The 21,195-nt window shown below is 36.4% G+C and overlaps 4 protein-coding genes and 2 long non-coding RNA genes across 8 annotated transcripts in view; 2 read left to right on the top strand and 4 right to left on the bottom strand.

Moving 5' to 3' along the window:
- LOC139125649 (uncharacterized) overlaps positions 1–21,195 on the top strand; it is a 176,630-nt gene that overhangs the window by 119,999 nt on the left and 35,436 nt on the right. The gene's annotated exons all lie outside the window — the stretch shown is intronic.
- LOC139125644 (coiled-coil domain-containing protein 191-like) overlaps positions 1–21,195 on the top strand; it is a 218,719-nt gene that overhangs the window by 171,274 nt on the left and 26,250 nt on the right. The window lies entirely within an intron of this gene.
- Positions 96–704, bottom strand: LOC139125651 (uncharacterized). Its single transcript, XR_011550317.1, has 3 exons — positions 594–704; positions 350–435; positions 96–166 (listed from the first exon to the last, which is right to left on the bottom strand). It is a non-coding gene; the product is annotated as an uncharacterized lncRNA (long non-coding RNA).
- LOC139125643 (uncharacterized) lies at positions 2,690–4,526 on the bottom strand. Its single transcript, XM_070691740.1, has 2 exons — positions 3,738–4,526; positions 2,690–3,227 (listed from the first exon to the last, which is right to left on the bottom strand). The coding sequence occupies exons 1-2, from the start codon at positions 4,504–4,506 to the stop codon at positions 2,731–2,733; spliced, it is 1,266 nt and encodes a 421-aa protein (XP_070547841.1). The 5' UTR covers positions 4,507–4,526; the 3' UTR covers positions 2,690–2,730.
- Positions 4,515–8,627, bottom strand: LOC139125135 (uncharacterized). Its single transcript, XM_070691240.1, has 3 exons — positions 8,177–8,627; positions 4,650–5,421; positions 4,515–4,534 (listed from the first exon to the last, which is right to left on the bottom strand). Exons 1-3 carry the CDS (start codon positions 8,201–8,203, stop codon positions 4,515–4,517), a joined length of 819 nt encoding a protein of 272 aa, XP_070547341.1. The 5' UTR covers positions 8,204–8,627.
- Positions 18,137–19,735, bottom strand: LOC139125134 (medium-chain acyl-CoA ligase ACSF2, mitochondrial-like). The gene has a single exon (XM_070691239.1). It carries the CDS (start codon positions 19,661–19,663, stop codon positions 18,137–18,139), a length of 1,527 nt encoding a protein of 508 aa, XP_070547340.1. The 5' UTR covers positions 19,664–19,735.

Raw genomic sequence — 21,195 nt, 5'->3', positions numbered from 1 at the left:
ATGCATATTTGTGTTTTCATGATTGAAACCGAACTGTCTAGAATTGCCAAGTACTCATGATGCTCACAGTAAGAGGAAATGATAAAGAACATTACCGCCAAGTGAAAATTTATCTTCACTTCAGTGATACTAGTATTTTGCAAAGTCTAGGAGCTGATATTTCCACCTGAAGAAAAGTAATTTGAAATTAGGATTGTTTCAAAACGTATGTCTCACATCACCTGTGTCTCACCGTGTAAGAAAAATGATCACATATGCTTAAAGGGTACCCGATTTTATTCGCTGTACTGCCAGTAAGTACTTTCATATTCCCCAATAATTGTTAAGATCAATTATGATAGACACTTACCATTGGGCTTAGCTTCGGTTCCTTTTCAAATCTGTAAACAACTTCTCCACCAATGTGTTTACATGGTTTACATTGTTTCCCATCTCCTGTGTGCAAAAAAACCCAAAATAAAACATATTCACATACATAGTCGCACCATAGTAACTGTACGACACAAAAGCACTGACCTTATCCCTTCGTGCGCGGTACTATTTTATAAATAAAATGCCAAAATCAATGACACAAAATGCAGATGTGAACTTACGTTCTATAAAGAAAGCATCGAGTTTGTTGAAGCTGTTCTCGTCATATGTGACTTTCAGTTTTAGAGGCACGCCTACTTTTGCTGCCATCTCTCTCATTTCATCTGTTATCAACCATGCACTACGGGGAAAAAGGCCTTCTAATTGTTCAGTGCAGCGCCGCCATTGTTTAAGCTCTGCCATTGCTATTGTCAATAGCAACAGATTTTCAAGATGGCGGCGCCCAGAAAGAGAAGCTGCAATTATCGAGTTATAGTACTTATATATCTAAAAACAGCAGTAAATACAGGAGACGAAAAATAGAAAATGATACTGCTGTATTTCTTTTTGCCAGATATACTTCCCAAGATATGTCGGATTATTGAAATACACCTGCAGACTGATTATACAGTCAATGTTTACAATATCGCGCAACGCATGTTGATGTCGCCGAACACCAGCAATACAAATGCAAAAAAATGAACAAATTATGTATGCATTCAAAAATCGAAAACCATACAATGGCAGCATATTATCTCCAGATAATATGTGTAATTTTTTATTTACATAGTGGCAGCAATAAGCATAAAGAGGCGAGCGATGTAAATGGGGTCGGTAAAGCATTGCAGCCGGTGAAAACGCCGTTGTTATCTATAGGGTATTCTGCATGTAAGGCGCTGAATTACTTGTGTCTGTAACAATGTAAACTTTAAAAAATTAAAACAAAACTTCAAAAATCTTAAACCATACAATTGAAGTGCACAACATCAAGATTATTTGTGTATTTTTTTAAAGTCAATAGCTGAAGGAATAATAATCTCCAAGCGAGCGATTGACTCGGGACCGGTGAATAATCACAGCCGGTAAATATGCCATTGTATTTGTATGGGCTTGGGAGTAGTAAATTACGTCGCCGAATCACGACAGTAAAATGTAAATTTAAATAAAACCAACGCAACAGCAAAACATCAAAAATAATACCCTTGTAGGACAGTATCTTAAGATTATAGATTTAGATTTTTACATTCATAGCTGAAGAAATAAGTATCTTGAGGCAAGCGATCGGCACGGTAGCGGCGAAGAATTTACAGCCGGTAATACTGGGTGCGGGAGGGAGTAACGTATACGCGTACGTCGCCAAATCACGAGAGTAAAATGTAAATTTACACGAAACTAACGGAATATCCAAACATCGAAAATAACACCCTTGTAGTACAGTATCTCAAGATTATAGATTTCGATTTTTACATTCAAAGTGGGTGAAATAAATATTTTGAAACAAGCGATCGGCACGATAGCGGCGAAGCTGGTAGATCATCAGCGCCCATTGTTTTCTATGGGGCGCGAGTATGTGTGTTGCCGAAAAACAGAAGGCTGTAAAAATGTAAAAATACAATAATTTGAGCCATTATTTAAAAATCGAAAACGATACGATTGTAGAACGACATCTAAAGATTACGGATTTAGATTTTTACATTCATAGCTGATGAAATAAATATATTGAAGCAAGTGATCGGCACGATAGCGGCCATGAATTTGTAGATAGTAGACGCCATTGTTTTCCTATGGGGCGCGGGCAATGTGTTTTTTGTCAAACTACAGACGGCGGTTCAAGTGTAAAATCACAAGAATATAAGCATATATTTAAAAATCGAAAACGATACGATTGTAGTATGGCATCTCAAGGTGTCAGTAGTGAATTTTTTATTACTTATGAATGAAACACTAAAAAAATTGAAGCAAGCGATCCACAAGGTACTGACGACGGCGCAAAAACCATTGTTTACTATGGGAATTTTTCATATCATTCATCCACACTTGCAATACCTAAAACTCGCCGGTTCAATTTTTTCATTTTTCGCACGAAATGGAAGAAAAGACACAGTCGTTCGGATGTTCATCGTAACAAAAATCGTATCGTTTTCGATTTTAAAATTACGCCCTACTTTTCTGGTACGAATTGGTTTCAGGGCTTAATTAGCAGTGGTGCTGTACGCGATTCGGACATAACCGCTTGTCTGTGTCAGCATAATTTGGCAGAATTTTCGTAATTTATTTTATGTGTAAGTAAAATACTTACATATACGGTTTCATGTATATGTATACTATATATTTAGAGAATCTTTAGGACAATGCTAGCGTGAAACGGCGGCAATAGCGTTATATATTTCTGACGGGCGTCAATGTCCATGAGACAGCGTGTCGCTGCCGTAGTGGGCTCATGAATAATTCATTAGGACGACTACGCGTGAAACAAATTGGCTGCCAAAAAACCCGTAGTGATGGTTCGTACAATTTAGCGAATCTCCCAGTGTGAACACTTGACTTGAATCTGTAAAGACCTAAAATACTGAGAAAATTTAGAAACATTCCAAGTGACCCCTTTGTGATCTTTGCCTGATTCACGCCACAGTCCGACCCTGAGCAGACTTTCTTAAGTGTTTCATTGTCCTTATCTACCATGTTGTCCGTTTTTCTCTTGAATCGTTGTTGACATCTTTTCAGAGTGTCAGATACATCCTGAATATCCTGTGCTATGGCAGCAACTGCAGATTGATCACTTAGCTCTTGCCTTGACATCACTTCCATTTGTTCACTCAGTTCTTTCAAGCGCTGTTTCAAAAGTTGTGTGTTCAGTTCAATGGTCACAGCAAGGTCTGATGGATGCAGAGAAGTCAATGCCAGAGTCACAAATTATTAACTCTATATTCAATAATTTATATTATTTGCATACTGTTCCCTCATTGAAAAGCAAAGGCCATTAGTCCAATCACCAAATGAATTCACATACATAGCACTTTTGTTGCTGTTGAAAGTATGTCCAGGAATACTTTGTGCAGTATGAGTTTTAAACTCAATCGATATGAACGAAGATAGACTCTCGAATATATATTTTGAAAAGTGAAGGCATTGATGGCGCCTAGTCACTTACATTATCAAAGTATACCTTTTCACCAATAGCAGTGTCAACAATAGTAGGCCCCTATAATCTATGACGAGGGTTCAACTTGAAGTGTTTAAGTAAAATGTATCTAAATCCCACTCAGTACATAAATTGTAACAGTTATGGCAATACAAGAAAGTTTATTTCATTTAAATATTGATGCTATTTATCTATGATTAATGAAGTGAAAAAATTCCAGTCATTATTATTTTACTATAGTTACCTTCACTTGGTCCTTTCTCTTCAGTGAACAAAGCCGAAAATCTAGCATAGCTTTGGTCTATCTCGGCGCACTCAAAATAAGCTGTCTTTAGTTTATAAGCCCATTTCATGGCAATTTTAGTATGTGTTATTGCTCCCGTTAATTTGTCATGCCACTCTTGTTCCCTGCTCGCGAGGAAGAGGTCTTTGTACGATTCCAGGTATTTTGTGATAAACGATCCCAGCTGTGAATCTCTATTCACATAGGTAGGTAATCCAGCTGCAATTGCTTCTAAACCATAAAAGCCAAAATCTGAGTGGCATAACCCAGTGACACAAAGGTGGGATTGTTGCAAATGAGTTAACAATTGACTTATGTCAGCTGTTGGTTTGAGTTTAGCTACTTCAATGTCAGAGTCAGTTAACTCGATTATGCTCTTCTTTGTCATGTCCGTAAACTCTGATGGAATATCCAGGATGTTCCACTTTAAGGGACGACCACGCAGTTGTCTTTGAGCTGAAGCAACCTTTCCAAGTGTGGATGCGATCTTGCCGTAGTCACTCGTAATATCACCTTGATCATGAATCTCACCATACGATAATATGATACGTTGAGGAGTACTTTCCTGAAGTCGTATACGTTGTTTCTGGAAACATTCTCCGACTTTTGGTAGGAGTTCAATGTGTGGAATGGACCTGTCAGAAATTGCCCTGTATGCATTCTGAAAGTATTCGTACATGCTTGGACCAATGGACACCATGGCATCGGCTTCCTTAGCAATATTCAGCATGTCCCTTTCTAGTTTACTGTGTGCTTTACTTGTCATAGTAGCATGATAGTCAGGATGAATTGCATTGATCTGTAACAGCTTGGCTTGAGGAAATAGACTGTTGCGGACATTGGCAGCAGCCTTAGCTGTCATTGGAGCATAACCGATCACGTTTTGGATGTTCGGTAGATCTTTTAGTCGAGGGTAGTAATCATCTGGGAAAGACAGCCAACGGATGTTTATAGGATCATCCTCAGGATCAAGGTGCTCTGCTCTTCTTGCAGGGATCAAGGTAATACCAGCTTTTTCTGCATCCTGTCTCTGCGCTTCAGTGACATAAACATCAAGAACAGTGGCATAGACTTTCAAGTCCTTACCAGTTCTAGAGGAAATCCATGTCAACACATTTCTGTGCAACTCTGGCTGGCCATACTTGTTAACATCCCATTTGTCAAACATGACCAATACTCCTGGTAAATGTACCTTAAGGAGATGTAACTCAGCATCTGGGAACAGACTGTCACGGATATCTTTAGCAGCTTCAGCAGTCAGAGAGTCATGTCCTACTACGTATTTTACATTCTCCAAATCTCCAAGTGATGGGTAATAGATGTCATGGTGTAGTAACCAGTCTAATTTTGGAGGATGTCGCTGAGGGTCTAATGATGATTTTCTTCGTGCCGGGATCAGAGTAATACCGACACTTTCAGCACTTTCCTTTTGATCCTCACTGACCTTTACATCAATTACAGTACCGCATATATTGCTTGTCTCAGTAGCGATGTTTTGTTGAGCACAAAAATATGTGGCAATGTTTCCGTTCAGCCCAGGGAGATTGTACTGTCCGGTGATCCACGAAGCAAACACAAATAATATCGTAACGAGGGATTCAGTCATTTTCTCAGTCGTTGTTTTGTCTTCAGAGCTCTTGTAATCCTGAAAAATGTGCAGAATAAACTTTACTGTTCGTTCATTTGCAAAACGATGTTAACGAAATGCGAAAAAATTGATAAGATTAGGGTCTTTTAATTGTACTAATTTATCAAAATTGTTATGTGCCCTATAGCTGAAACTTGCAATATTACATGTACACATTACTCATGAAAACAGTGAACTGCAAATAAATAAATAAATAAATAAATAAATAAATAAATAAATAAATAAGCTTAAATTTGCTGATTAACCAACAAGACTACAATATCCGATTCTCCCAAATAAGTTTTGTTTTTGTTGTAAAACTATTGTATAACCATTATAATAGTCACTCAATTTCAGCAAAAATATGATTCACTCAATCCTGCTTTAAATCACAAATGCTGGCAAAATATATGTAATGTCGGTCCAGGTATAATTAACTTTATTGTAATCCTTAGTTGATCAACTACCATAGCCAAATCTGTATGACCTCGACAACACATCATCAAAGCTCAAATAAAATATTTTGATTGGGGTTTACTACCGCTCTTATCCATGCCTCGATGGCCGAATCGATTTGCGGAGGGGTTAACATCGAAACATTCCATTTTTACAGGGAATGAAAAAGTTGGAAATCAAACGAAACAGAATTAAATTAATCACACACTTGCCCTGCCTTTATTTGACTATGCCCTTATGATCAAATTGTTGTTCGTCATTTTCATTCCCCTTTTCCTTTGTAAATTTACATTCGATTAGTATTGCAATTGTTGAATCCACAATTTCAAGATTTCGCGACTTTGAGGTATCCCCAATTATACCAGAATTATAAGTGCTGTTCCTAGGCTAGAATGAATCAGTTTACTACACCAGAGCAGGCGTATTCAGGATATTTCAATCTCACTTACGTAAACTAGTGTTGAGAAAAATTCATCGTCTGAACATGTCTGCGGTAAGTAACCTGAGGGGAGGCAGTGCCCCAGGGGAAGGCACACATCCAGTTCAGGTTGGATGTACCATGGACAGTTCGAGCTACAAATCATGAACTCTGCAATTTTTGAGCGTAGCGATTCCCAACTTTTTAGAAAGTAATGAGATAAAATTGTGCTGGAAACTAAGCTAAACAGGAGTCAAAAGTCTGTACGGGGCGGGGAAAGGGATACAAATCATAGTACATTTTGTAGAGCGTTCCTCTTGTTACCGATATCACATTACTCTCAACTATGCCAAATTTTTGCTAGTTTTCTTATAAGTTGCACCCATCGACCAACCTAGTAAACGTACATTGTATTGATGTATTTTCCTTTATATTTTCTTCCCCGCACATATTTTTGTCGCTGCCTGATTGATAAAAATCTGTACAGTTGTCACAATTATTGTGAATGAAGGTAATGATTAACTCTACTTGAGAATGGTTTATAGGTTTGTGCAGTGTTATATCTGGTTTGGCGGAGATGGCAGTCAAACTTTAACCGTCCTGAAGCTTTAAACTAGAAGAGGAACAAGGCTGTCTAATATATCCCTATCAAGCGAGGATATCATCATATTACATGCCTCGTATATGGAACGTCGCGCGCTCCATAGGATTCAATGGTAACTCGTCGATGACGTCGTGGGCCGCATAGTCATCATTGGACTGAAAGTGAACCGGAAGTATTTTCAACTTGACAACTTTTTTATGTAGAAATGTCGAAATTTCATGTTTTGCACAGGAAATCCGGTTTTGGAAAATTTTGCAGAAAAATAAAATTGATAAACCGCATAACAGTAGTTTAAATGTATCATTGCGCCATTCGATGATGAAAATCGTTCCATTGTTAACAGATTTTCGTCTAAGATGGAAATAAAGCATTGGATTATGATTTCCGATAAATCTAAATATTTGAGTGAAAACTGTGTAAGAGAGGCATATAATAAAAATATTATGGCCCAATCATGGGACTATGTACCCTCGGGGCAGGAGACCATTTGCCCTCCTTACGTCGGGCAAATGGTCACCCGCCCCGGGCACATAGTCCCGTGTTTGGGTTTTAATATAATATTGCCTTCAGCACATCTGATATGCTAAATCAATTATCAAATATATGCCATAGCAAACGCTTGTTATATTGGGAAGTACAGTATATTTTCCCACCATATTTTCTGCCCTTGAATAAAATTTTAGCTATTTTTGTCATGTTTACGGTAAAAAATCTCAACGTCCTCTAGACAAGTTAAATCTAGACTTTCAATGCTAAATATACTGACCCATTGAATTTGTAAACTGCAAGCAGTAATTGATATACAAAATATTTGTGTGTAATAAAAACGATCCGAACTTAAAGAGTGTGAAATTCAGTCGTGAACACTGAACAGGGACGGAAGGTTTCATTACATTCAACCATGCATTCTTACTAACCAGAAAGTAAAACTTCATATCCTGTTTATTGGCGTCTTACTAATGCCGTTTTTATTGTTTATCTGACCGACAACAAGCGGGAAAAGGAAAAATAAATGAAATCTAGTTTATTTATATTTTTCAGTTCACTTTTCTTATAAGCATTGTTGACACCAAATTGTCTCGAAAACATAGGAATATGAACATTATGTGGATCTCGATAACCTTTGAGAATCATTTTTGGACGATTGAACATATTTTAACTCTTGGTAAGTTACCAAATATATAAACAAAAATGGCGTCCGTCTATATTACTGTTGCAAAGTTAATGATCCACTTGGCACATTCACAAATGGCAACTATAAAATACGTCGGAGTAGCACAGATATGAGTTCCTACCTTCTCCCCGGATTTTTCAGTCAGCATTTTTGAATGTTGATACACAAGGACCTAAGTAACAGAAGGAAAGGGCAGTGTCGAGAAGACTGCAATATTCTGTGGTAACTCGTATTTCAGAGTGGAGTGTCAGTAGTCCGGTGTCACTAAGGTCATAAGTCTGCGGTACTAAAAATGTTTATTTGCGTACGTCAACCGTGTGGTCCGATGCTTGCTGGGTATAAAGTCCAAATGGGGACTCTTTACAGTAATTTTGGACTGGAAGTACTGGTGTATGTTGTGCCTCGGAATCCACTTGATTACAACTCAAATTTACGTATTAAAACTACCAACCATCCCCTTTCATGATTAATTTTCCACATCTTTTTCATGTATCCTGCCGATGACATTGCTGATTAATTTCAGTGAACCATTTTACCACCAAATCTCGAAGCTTGAAACCTTGAACTTTGTGCTGTTGTGAAACCAATGAATACAGGGAAAACGTGGAAAGAACTGGTCTGAAGTTTGGCTTTTTATAAACGAATATCGACTGTTATCAAGTTTATCAAGCCGCTTACAATAGAGCAATTAATGAATGTATATTATTAACGATTTGCGTCCTCAGCGGCAGAATACGCGGTTGACTTCAATTATCCCAAGCGTTATAAAATTACTAAAATAAAGTGTATGCATACCCATCAACTTTTCTCTAGAAAATATAATAGAAAAGTTTTGAGTCGACCAGAAATTGTATTATTTCATTAAGGGCTTTGATGTGAGAAAAACTATGTACCCAGTATATTATTGTTGTGTGTTGCAACAAGTTTTAGCAACGTCATTTTCTTCTTGTAAATAGTTGACTTGATTACTGATTAGTAAATATAGACATTGTACCAACAAGCTAAAATTTCAACAAGATGCCAATGTGTTTATGGAAAGAAACTACATGACCAAAAAGGAACAACCACATATCAACTTACTCTCTGTGTTTCTGTATGTGTATGTCTGTGGTATCTCGTGTGTTAAGAGCTTCACTGTCATCAATCAAATTCTGTTACATTTAATTTGCATGATATTTTAACAACAGATTATAAATGTGGTTGAAAGATATCTCGGTCTTCAATTTCGCTTTCAACTTTCTGTAACAATAATGGAAGTGTAGTGAAACAGTCAACTTATAGAGCTTGGGGGTATTTTAGATTTGTTCTTTTCTTCCTGACAGACTTTCTTTTTTATGTTCAGGTCAATGCAACAAAATGAGTCACACATCAAGATAGTATGTTGATAATGGCACGTTTTGTTTCAGTATAGTTTTTCTCGAGGGTCTATGGATAATAGCTAGGCACTGTATTTCAACTGTCTGTCACACCAGAAATAGTACTGCAGGTCTGTCATTTGACAAACAGTTCAGATTTGTATCTTGTACTCTGTCATTAGGTATGTACACTACCTCAGCTTGTCCATTATATCTATATTCATCACACTTCAATATACACAAGTCCACACGTTGAGCTTGAACCCTGTATCCATGTATTGCACTTGTATGTCATAAATGAGTCTGAAAAGCACAGACATCGCAAAATGCAAGAGATAATTGAAAATCACAAAAACAAATCAATTGAAGTACAGCTTGAAGATGAAATAGGGAAAGTTATGAGCTTTTGAGATTCATGTTATCGATGGAAATACAATTTTCATTGACCTTTCTCTTATCACAATCTAGGACTAAAATGATAACAAGTAGTCAGTGTGCGAAATTAAGAGAAAATAGCTTCAGGTCTTAAGGGCCTGCACCAAGCCAAAGCTTTAGGTCCTTACAGAAAACTGCCGGTCCTCAGTAAATGCAGTTGTTAACGACCATTAAAGTCAACTTCTCTACCAATACTATGCTTTTGAATGCTGTAATATTTAATTTTTCATGTCCTTTTATCAATAGAGTCAGTAAGTATTCACTCAAAAGGACTATTGTTCACATTTATAGATTGCAGAATAGTGTAGGTGAATGATCGTGAATCATTCATCTACATGATCTGGAATCTGAAAAAGAAAACAGCCCTCATCTTCCTCATTGTCATGCACACACATTTATCAATGTTTTCCACCACGGGGGAGGGGGACTATGGGACTAACAGGAGAATTTGACATTTTTTCTAGCCATGTCAAATCCCCACTCTCGGACTATAAAATGATGTCAAACACCAAGGGACCGGGGAATACAGGCTCATGCACTGGCTACATGTGGCTGATGAAAGCGAGAAAATTTGTCTCTCATGACTTCCTATTGGGAATGGTGTTCTCTACATTGCTGTGTACTAATTTACACTACACCAGGGCATGTGATATTGTGATTTGAAAAATTATTGAAAATCACTGAAATAGCCAAAGCGAGAGGTAGTATAGGTGAGTGAATACTTAGTACCTTGGAAAACGTCATAAGTGTATTAGTCCGTGGGCTAGAGGGGGGTCTACGTGCACCCCCCACAGGATAACAAACCTGTATTTTTCAGAACCCTTGGGATCCCTAGAATACGAAATGGAATTTTAACAGAAAAAATATAGGGACGCAATAGCTGTTATGGTCATGTTTTGAAGGGTACCGCAAAATCACGATTTTCCAAGCCAAATGCATTTTCGTCAAATCTGTCTTCTTGTAAGTCATGTGCTGAGCTCATTTTTTAACATAACCTCACTTGTTTGGTATCATTAGAAAGGGAATATTTTCTACAGTTTTTGTCAAATATAACCAAAACTTACCCCTTACCCCAAAATTTAACATTACAAATTACAGAAAATCTCAAATTCTACCAATTTTTTAGCTAGGCATAATAAAAAATGCAATGCTTTGTCTGAAATCTGTTTTATTTGATACAGGGACATGTCAGAAATATGAAATAGACTTTTAACAGAAAAAATATTGGGAATCTACAGCTGTAACAGTCATATTTTGAAGGGTACCGCAAAATCATAGTGTTGCAGATTTACATGCATTTTTGTTAAAACTGTCTTCCTATAAGTTATCTGCTGAGCTTGTTTTTGAATATAATCTGGCTTTTTGGGTATCATTAGAAAGATCTTTAGAATGACGTATTGTAACATGCAATATCTTCTATAGTTTTCATGATATATAACCAAAACTTACCCCATACCCCAAAGTTTACATTGAAAATTTCAGTCATAGCTAAAACCAAATTCTACCATTTTTTAGCTTGACACAAAAAATCTGGCCGTTTTTGCTATTAACTCTGTTTTATTTGGTACAGGAACATGTATTAAATATGAAATAGACTTTAAACAGAAAGAATATTGGGATTCTATGGCTGTAACAGGCATATTCTGTGGAGTACTACAAAATCACAGCAGTGCAGACTCATATGTGTTTTGTTAACTTTGTCCCATTGTAGGTCATCTGCTGCGCTTATTTTATCTCATAACCATGTTTTTGGTACCATTGAAAAGCTTATTTACTACGTTTTAAAATGACATATTGTTATATGCCATATCTTATATAGTTATCATGGCATATGACGAAAACTTACCCCATACCACAAAGTTTATATCGAAAATTACTTTCGTAGCTATCGTCAAATTCTACCAATTTTAATTAACAAATAAGGCAATGCTTTGTATGAAATCTTTTTATTTGGTATGGGGAATGTCAGAAATATGAAATAGACTTTTAACAGAAAATATATTGGGACTCTACAGCTGTAACAGTCATATTTGAAGGGTCTCGCAAAATCACAGTATTGCCAACTCGCTTGCTTTTTTGTTAAATCTGTCTTCTTAAAAGTCATCTGCTGAGCTTGATTGTTGACATAACCTGGCTTGTTAGGTATCAATAGAAAGGTAATTTACTAGTTTTTAAAATGACATATTGTAATATGCAATGTCTTGTTTAGGTTTCATGAACACGGACCAAAGCTTACCCCATACCCCAAAGTTTACACAGCAAATTACTGCAAATCTGAAACTCTACCATTTTACAATTTATTAACTTTATATACCAAAGGCAATGCTTGTATGCAATGTATGAAATATGTGTTTTTGTTAATAAAGTATGTTAAAAATATGAAATTAACTTTTAACAGGAACATAATATGATTTTGTAGCCTTATGGATCATATTTGGAAGGGTACCCAGGTATCAGGGCAAATTTGCCGAAACACATACATTTGCAATATATGGGTTCCCCCTCAAAAATGATCCAAATGGCTACTAAATTGTATCATCTTCCCGTTAAAAGTTAATTTTATACTTGTGACATACTTTTGTAACAAATAAATCAGATTTTAAACAAGAATTGCCTTTTGTATTACGTGCAGCAAAAAATGGTAGAATTTAAGATAAGCTGTAATTTGCGATTTGAACTTTTGGGTATTGGGTAAAGTTTGACCATATTCCAGGAAAAATGTGAATGACATTGTATATTACAATATGTCATCTTAAAGAAGAATAAATTTCCCTACTAATGATACCTCACAAGCCAGGTTGTGTCACAAAATAAGTTCAGCAGATGACTTACAAGAAGAAGAATTTAACAAAAAAGGTGCCAGTTTGCGGTACTGCGATTTTGCATTTCCTTTAAAAATATGGCTGTTACAACTATACAGTCCAAATATTTTTTTCTGTTAAAAGTCTATTTCATATTTCTGACATGACCCAGTACCATATACTACAGATTTAATACCGAAACAGAGCTAAAATGTCTAGCTAAAAATACACGGAATTTGATCAAGTTATCTATGACAATACTTTCAATATAAACCTTGGGGTATGGGGTATGTTTTGTTCATATTCCATGAAAAGTATACAAGATATTGACTGTTACAATATGTCATTGTAAAGACTATTTAATTACCTTTTCAATGGTACTAAACAAACCCGGTTATAATCAATAACAAGCTCATTAGACAATTTATAAGATGACAGATTTAACAAAAACGCATGCGAATCAGGAATACTGAGATTTTGCTGTACCCTTCAAAATACAGCTGTTACAGCCATAGAATCCCAATATTTTTTCTGTTAAAAGTTCATTTCATATTTCTGATATAGCACAGTACAAAATAAAACAGATTTCATACAAAAAATTGCCTAATTTTTTATGTCTGCGTAAAAAAATTGCTTGAATTTGACATTAGCTATGACATAGTTTTCGATGTAAATTTTGGGGTATGGTGTAAGTTTTGGTCATATTTCATAAAAATCTGTACAAGATATTGCATGTTACAATATGTAAGATTAGTAAATAATCTTACTAATGATACCTAACAAGCCAGGTTATATTCAAAAACAAGCCCAGCAGTTGACTTAGAAGACGATTGATTCAACAAAAATGCACGCAAGTCAGGAATACTGAGATTTTGCGGTACCCTTCAAACTTGACTGTTACAACTACAGAATTCCAATCTTTTTTCTGTTAAAAGTCTATTTTATATTTTTGACATGACCCATTACCGAATGAAATAGATTTCATACAAATAAATGCCGGAATTTATATGTCCAGGTAAAGAAAATGGTAGAATTTGATTTTAGCTATGACTGCAATTTTCAATGTAAACTTTGGGGTATGGGGTAAGTTTTGGTTATATATCATGAAAACTATAGAAGATATTGCATGTTACAATATGTCATTCTAAAGATTAGTAAATTATCTTTCTAATGATACCTAACAAGCCAGGTTATATTCAAAAACAAGCTCAGCAGATAACTTATAGGAAGACAGTTTTAACAAAAATGCATGCAAATCTGCTACACTATGATTTTGCGGTACCCTTCAAAATATGACTGTTACAGATGTAGATTCTCAATATTTTTGCTGTTCAAAGTCTATTTCATAATTCTGACATGTCCCTGTACCAAATAAAATAGATTTAATAGCAAAAGCGGCCAGATTTTTTGTGTCAAGCTAAAAAATGGTAGAATTTGGTTTTAGCTATGACTGAAATTTTCAATGTAAACTTTGGGGTATGGGGTAAGTTTTGGTTATATATCATGAAAACTATAGAAGATATTGCATGTTACAATATGTCATTCTAAAGATTAGTAAATTATCTTTCTAATGATACCTAACAAGCTAGGTTATATTCAAAAACAAGCTCAGCAGATAACTTATAGGAAGACAGTTTTAACAAAAATGCATGTAAATCTGCAACACTATGATTTTGCGGTACCCTTCAAAATATGACTGTTACAGATGTAGATTCTCAATATTTTTGCTGTTAAAAGTCTATTAATAATTCTACCATGTCTTTGTACCAAATAAAATAGATTTAATAGCAAAAACGGCCAGATGTTTTGTGTCAAGCTAAAAAAATGGTAGAATTTGGTTTTAGCTATGACTGAAATTTTCAATGTAAACTTTGGGGTATGGGGTACGTTTTGGTTATATATCATGAAAACTATAGAAGATATTGCATGTTACAATATGTCATTCTAAAGATTAGTAAATTATCTTTCTAATGATACCTAACAAGCCAGGTTATATTCAAAAACAAGCTCAGCAGATAACTTATAGGAAGACAGTTTTAACAAAAATGCATGTAAATCTGCAACACTATGATTTTGCGGTACCCTTCAAAATATGACTGTTACAGCTGTAGATTCCCAATATTTTTTCTGTTAAAAGTCTATTTCATAATTCTGACATGTCCCTGTATCAAATAAAACAGATTTCAGACAAAGCATTGCATTTTTTATCATGCCTAGCTAAAAAATTGGTAGAATTTGAGATTTTCTGTAATTTGTAATGTTAAATTTTGGGGTAAGGGGTAAGTTTTGGTTATATTTGACAAAAACTGTAGAAGATATTGCATAGTGCAATATGTCATCTTAAAGAGGAATAAATTCCCTTACTAATGATACCAAACAAGTGAGGTTATGTTAAAAAATGAGCTCAGCACATGACTTACAAGAAGACAGATTTGACGAAAATGCATTTGGCTTGGTAAATCGTGATTTTGCGGTACCCTTCAAACATGACCATAACAGCTATTGCGTCCCTATATTTTTTCTGTTAAAATTCCATTTCGTATTCTAGGGATCCTAAGGGTTCTGAAAAATACAGGTTTGTTATCCGTGGGGGGTGCACGTAGACCCCCTCTAGCCCACGGGACTGTATGAATAATTTTTTTTGCAACCATTGATTACTTACGTCTTTTTTAAACAGAAGGGAGAAATACTTGGTATGGATTACTTTCAACATTTGAAAAAAAAAATAATATGCTTAAATGTGGCTTCTGTTGCATTCATGAAGAAACAGATGAAGTGATGCTTTTAATTAAAAGGAAAAGTATCGTAACTTTTTCTCGATTATAGAAATTGCAGACAACATGAATGGCAAACGACCCTCGCGGAAATGAATGCATATTTTCTGATCGAAAAGTTTTGCCTGAGCAATTGCTGGGTCTCATCGCCCTTTGAAAGCTTAAAGGTATTAAAATGACTCTGAAAAGTTTGACAGACACTCGATACTGCTGAAAACCAGCGACACGATCAGATAATGATACCGTAAAATCTTAAAAGACGTATTTTTTGCGACATTTAGGCCTACAGCCCAGGATGAGTTTTGCATGCCTGTCGTAAAACAGTACCGGTATACATCGAAACAATATGAAGCCCTACTCTCGGCCTCAGAGAGTATACACGACGGATCGTGCAACTCGACAAAACTGTTATGATAAGGCCGCTCTGTTTTATAAAATGCACACTTATTATCACGTCGATATATCGTGGTAACAGTCGGCCTTGTAAACTTTGGTTAAAGACCAACGAACAAGCAAGATGTTCTAGCGGTCCACAAACAAACGCAGCGAAACGTGAACTTGATTGTCGACTGCAAGTAGCACAATTGGGCTGTCGTGTAACATCTAGTCCTTGTATTGGGCGTAGTTCAAAACCATAGAGGTAAAAAAATACCTCCATGTTCAAAACCAAATATGATTAGTCAACAGCACTGTTCTCTAAGTAGGTTTTTGTCTTAAACTCTTCTATGAACCGTTTATGTTTTGAACGCTTCAATGGAAAATCAAAGCAAAGAAAACGGAGTCAGTTTGATAAAATGAAGGGCTGTATTATGTACATTTGTGTACATGTAAATTCCGAACACTTAAAGTGTGGAACTAGTGAAGTGATACTGGGTGTTGTTGTCATATGACACAGATATGCTAACATTACCAGGGTTACACTTACTAGACGAGTATTATTATAATATTGTATTATTATAATATTGCATTATTGCACCAAAATCAATTCATTCCATTGCTAGAATCTGCATGCACGGACGTAATTCATAATGATCTGAATGTAATCAGCTGCACCATGCTATGCGCGTCGATCGGAGGGATTAGACTCTTCGTAAATCAATCAATCAATCAATCTTTTATTACTCAACACACACTGACAGAGAGTGTGGTATGGTACATTTCAGATGAAAGAACAACATGTCCAAAACTGAACACCATCAAATGGATATTAAAATCCAAGTAAATTGAATTGAAGTACACATATAACTCTAACTGTAACCAGCTAACTGTAGGTAGCTACTGGAGGGGTCAGCAAACACCAGAATTCCTTATAAATATAGCAAGGTTCAGAAAATTCTGTTCCATAATCTTTTTCATGTTTTCTACTTTTTCTTCAACACTCATAGTGATAGAAAAATCTCTTCCGCTTTTCTGGCACAAAATTAATTTCTCAGAAATATGACACTTGCATGTGAATAAAAAGTGAAACTCATCATCTATAACATTACTATCACATCTCAAGCAAATTCTTTCATTTAAAGGTAAATGAGGTTTACATGTCCTACCGATGTCACACGTACATGTAAATTATGATCACTCAGTCAAAGTTTGGTAAACTTCTACGTAACCCGAAATCTGAAATATCTCTTAAATATTTTTCAAAACCAAACTTGGTCTTGAAGATTCTATAAGTGCGCAATTTGTTACCACTTCCATTCTTCCTTGAATCATTGAAAAGGGTTCTCTTCCAAGTTTCTAAGTATTGATTTTCATACTCATGTTTTAACTTCTTACATAACTGAGAATAAGAATTTACTCTAGATGCACTGAAAACACGACTGTGATTGTAACTTTCCAAAACATGATGAACAAATTTTGCCCATGGAGAATTGATTTGTATGTTTCTATAAGTGCATTTTTCAAAATATGGTCTGCTTGTAAATTATTTAATCCACTCCAATATCTCAATTTTACAAGGGAACTTACCTAGCTCAGATCTAATACCCTCAAAAGGGATGAGTTTACTTACTCCTAAAATAAACCTGAGATATGATATACAAAGACTTTCAAGGCAGTTATCAACACTTGTAAATGCAAAAAATCGCCAGACAAAAATTACTATGTTGCGACATTGTCAACCCCCACCCCGCTCCCGTCTGGCGTACCATAGAGATCGAATTCCCCACTACCAGGACACGAAGTGCGATCAATATCCCTTGTTGCCCCGCACTCCCACGGTGGAAAACATTGATAGGTGCATGAAATTCAAGTCTGAATCACATGATTCAGAGTCAGTCATCATCTGCATCTGTTGCAGGTCTTGACGGAGAAATTTTCATCATTTATTCCAAATTCAAGCTGGTTATAAGGACCGACATGTTGCTAAAAACTTTCGGCCCGACGAGAAATCTGTTGGTCTCGGACCGTCGAACCGACGTTAATTTTGCACACTGCAAGTAGTACAAGATGATCCTGTTGTTATTGTCATTTTCTATGACCCTAGCCTGTTGTAATTGTCATTTCCTATTTGTTTTTGGACATGGTAAATTATCTGTGTACCTGCTATGATACTGATTATTGGACCAATTCCCATGTCTTATTAACCAATAGGAAAGATGACTTCATGGTGAAAGTTATAATGAATGATTATCTGAAGTTACCATATACTCTAAATACTTCATTAGCTGTGCTGTTGATGCTCGATAGCAGCAAACACATTTTCTTCTAAAGGTTGTAGTCACTTCTTAGAGAAGAGCGTTTCTTCAGCAACCTGTGAAAGTTGGCGGCGATCAAGTTTATTGGAGAACGTCTTTGGAAACTCCTTCACAAAGATTACGTGGTCTGGAATGTGGGCTGCATGAATTCGACCATGACAGAATTCGAGGATTTCTTCTTCTGTACAGACCTGACTGTTCTTGGTAATGATGCATATGCACACACGTTGGTGTACTTTCTCATCTGGTATTGCTACAACTTGAACTTGTGATACTTTTGGGTGAAGGGCAATGGCCATCTCTATTTCTGATGGGTAGATATTGATTCCTTCCCTTATGATCATGTCATTAAGCCGACCTACAATTTTACACCAGCCATCCTCATTCATTGATACTAATCTCCACTTTTGAACCAGCCATTGGAGTTTATTGGAGAAAGTCTTTGGAAACTCCTTCACAAAGAATACGTGGTCTGGAATGTGTGCTTCATGAATTCGACCATGACAGAATTTGAGGATTTCTTCTTCTGTACAGACCTGACTGTTCTTGGTTATGATGCATATGCACACACGTTGGTGTACTTTCTCATCTGGTATTGCTACAACTTGAACTTGTGATACTTTTGGGTGAAGGGCAACGGCCATCTCTATTTCTGATGGGTAGATATTGATTCCTTCTCGTATGATCATGTCATTAAGCCGACCTACAATCTTACACCAGCCATCCCCATTCATTGATACTAAATCTCCACTCTTGAACCAGCCATCAGATGTTTTCACCTTGTCGGTAGCTTCTTTGTCACCCAAGTAGTACAAAAACAAAAATGGGGAACGGACCCAGAGTTCTCCTATTGTATTCACAGCAACAATATTTCCATCAGCATCGACTACTTTGATTTCGTTACCCGGCGATGGATATACGCAGTTTGGGTACTTTTGCATCTCTTCTGAGCTAACACCAGACACTTCAGAAAACAACCCATCTATCATCTCCGTAGAACCATAGTCATCAACTACATGACAACCAAGTGCAGATACAGCCATGTTCATGATTGACTCTGGCACAAGATATCCCCCAGTGAAGACAGTCTCTAAACTTTGCAAGTTGTATTCATTAAAGTGTGGATGATTTATCAAATCAAATAGAACATTTGGTCGTAAACGTGTGCGAGTTACACATTCATCTTGCAACACCATCATTGTATTCTCTATAGAATGCTTTGGTGGTAAGAATATCGATGTTGTACCAAACAACCCTGGAAATAAAATTGCTCGTATGGCACCGATATGGGCAAGGTCTGAGCTGGCAAGCAACTCTCTTGCCTTTGAACACTTCTCTCTTGTATTAGATGCTCTCTGTGAATTGATCTGTGTATGGTGTGTGTGCACTACACACTTAGGGAACCCTGTACTACCAGATGTGAAGTACAATGACAGGATGTTGTCACTGCACACTTGACGTTGTCTTGCTTGTAGTTCTTTCTCCGACACATAGCCTGTTGTCAGAATCTGTTGGAAGCTAAGACTGCCTTGTTTACCATCTTCATCCATTTGTATGATTGTCTGGAGTGACGGAAATCTGGTTTGTACATGCGGCTTGCCAACTTCACATCTCTCTAACTCTGAAATAATTTCATAGAGATCTATGAAGGATGGTCATCTTTACTGTTAACAAGGATTTTACACTTTGTCACATTCAGTAGTCTCTCCATCATTTGTGATGTAAAACAAACCTGGAACTGTAACTCTAACCATATACTGTATTGTTTAATTTGGATGGGTATTATGACAGGGTTTTCACTAGGATATCTGACCGGGCAGAATTTGAAAGTACAGGGGGAGAACACGCGAGAGGCTTAGGGGGAAAGTGTCACATGGGCTTTCCCCTATCTTGCATGGAAATTTTTAAGATATTGATGTGTGCAATGGTGCAGTCTGGTGCAATCTGAGAGGTGTTTTAATTTTTTTACTAAGTGAAACTGTTAGAATACCCCAAGGGGGAAAGCACGAGAGGGAGGTTCCCCCTCTCGTATTGGAAATTTTGAGAAATTGATGTGTTTAATGGTGCAATCTGAGAGGAGTTTCAGTTTATTTTGCAATTGGTAAAACTGTTTGAAAATGACATTGAACACTGATATTTTTTACATTTTTTGCATGATCAGTGTTTGAGTCACAATATTCAACAACAAAACAATGACAATACAATTTGTGAAAAACAGTTCTGTTTGCCAGAGACTGAAGACAAATGAATATACAGAAGAGGTATTTTCAATTTGTCTTTTACCAGTAAAACTGTTAGAAGACCCAAGGGGGAGAGCACGAGAGCGAGGTGCCCCCCTCTCGCATTGAAAATTTTGAGAAATGGTTGTATACAATGGTGCAATCTGAGATGTGTTTCAATTTATTTCGTTCAAATAAATTGAGTAACCCCCCTTCTTCCTCTCCACATTTTGAGTAACGCCCCCCTGAAGTTTTCAATATTTTTAATGACCCCCTCCCCCCTCACATTCCTCCGAATACATGGCGAGACACCGGTGAATCGATAGTGCTTTTAAAATGACCCTGATTATGTGATCTCAGTCCCCGGTAAACCGGTTTGTTGATTGAGTGATTCGTCTTAACGGTGTTTAAGAACCAAAAATGGGCTTCCTTCATCAGTAGCTCTCTTGTTTAGCATCCCCTCTGCTTGGTTGTGTGACTATTAAGTCATCTTCCTCCTCAAAGAGGAAAAGCCAGATTAGTTGAGAGAGTTTGCCACTATTGATGGACTCTATAGTGAACGATCCGGTGTGTGGTGTCATATTATAATTAACATGACCAAGCATCGATGTAAGTTCTCAGGGAAGATGTTATCTTTTTTGGTCAGAGAAACAAGGCTCACACATTGTATTTCATTATATTTGTTGTTCCTCAATTTTTCATTGTCAACTTGTACATCTTTCTAACATATTTATATTGAGAGAATAATATATTGGTTTTAACACTAGTTTATTGACTCCTGTCTTGTGTTTTAAATTTTCACAATTTACAGAAGTCAAATAGTCCCCTTTAGATAGTGCCTATGCCATTGAGATATTGCAACA

The sequence above is a fragment of the Ptychodera flava genome (genome assembly GCF_041260155.1).
Source record: "Ptychodera flava strain L36383 chromosome 3 unlocalized genomic scaffold, AS_Pfla_20210202 Scaffold_25__1_contigs__length_14229661_pilon, whole genome shotgun sequence".
Taxonomy (NCBI): Eukaryota; Metazoa; Hemichordata; class Enteropneusta; family Ptychoderidae; genus Ptychodera; species Ptychodera flava.
This window is presented reverse-complemented; position numbering and strand designations above follow the sequence as displayed.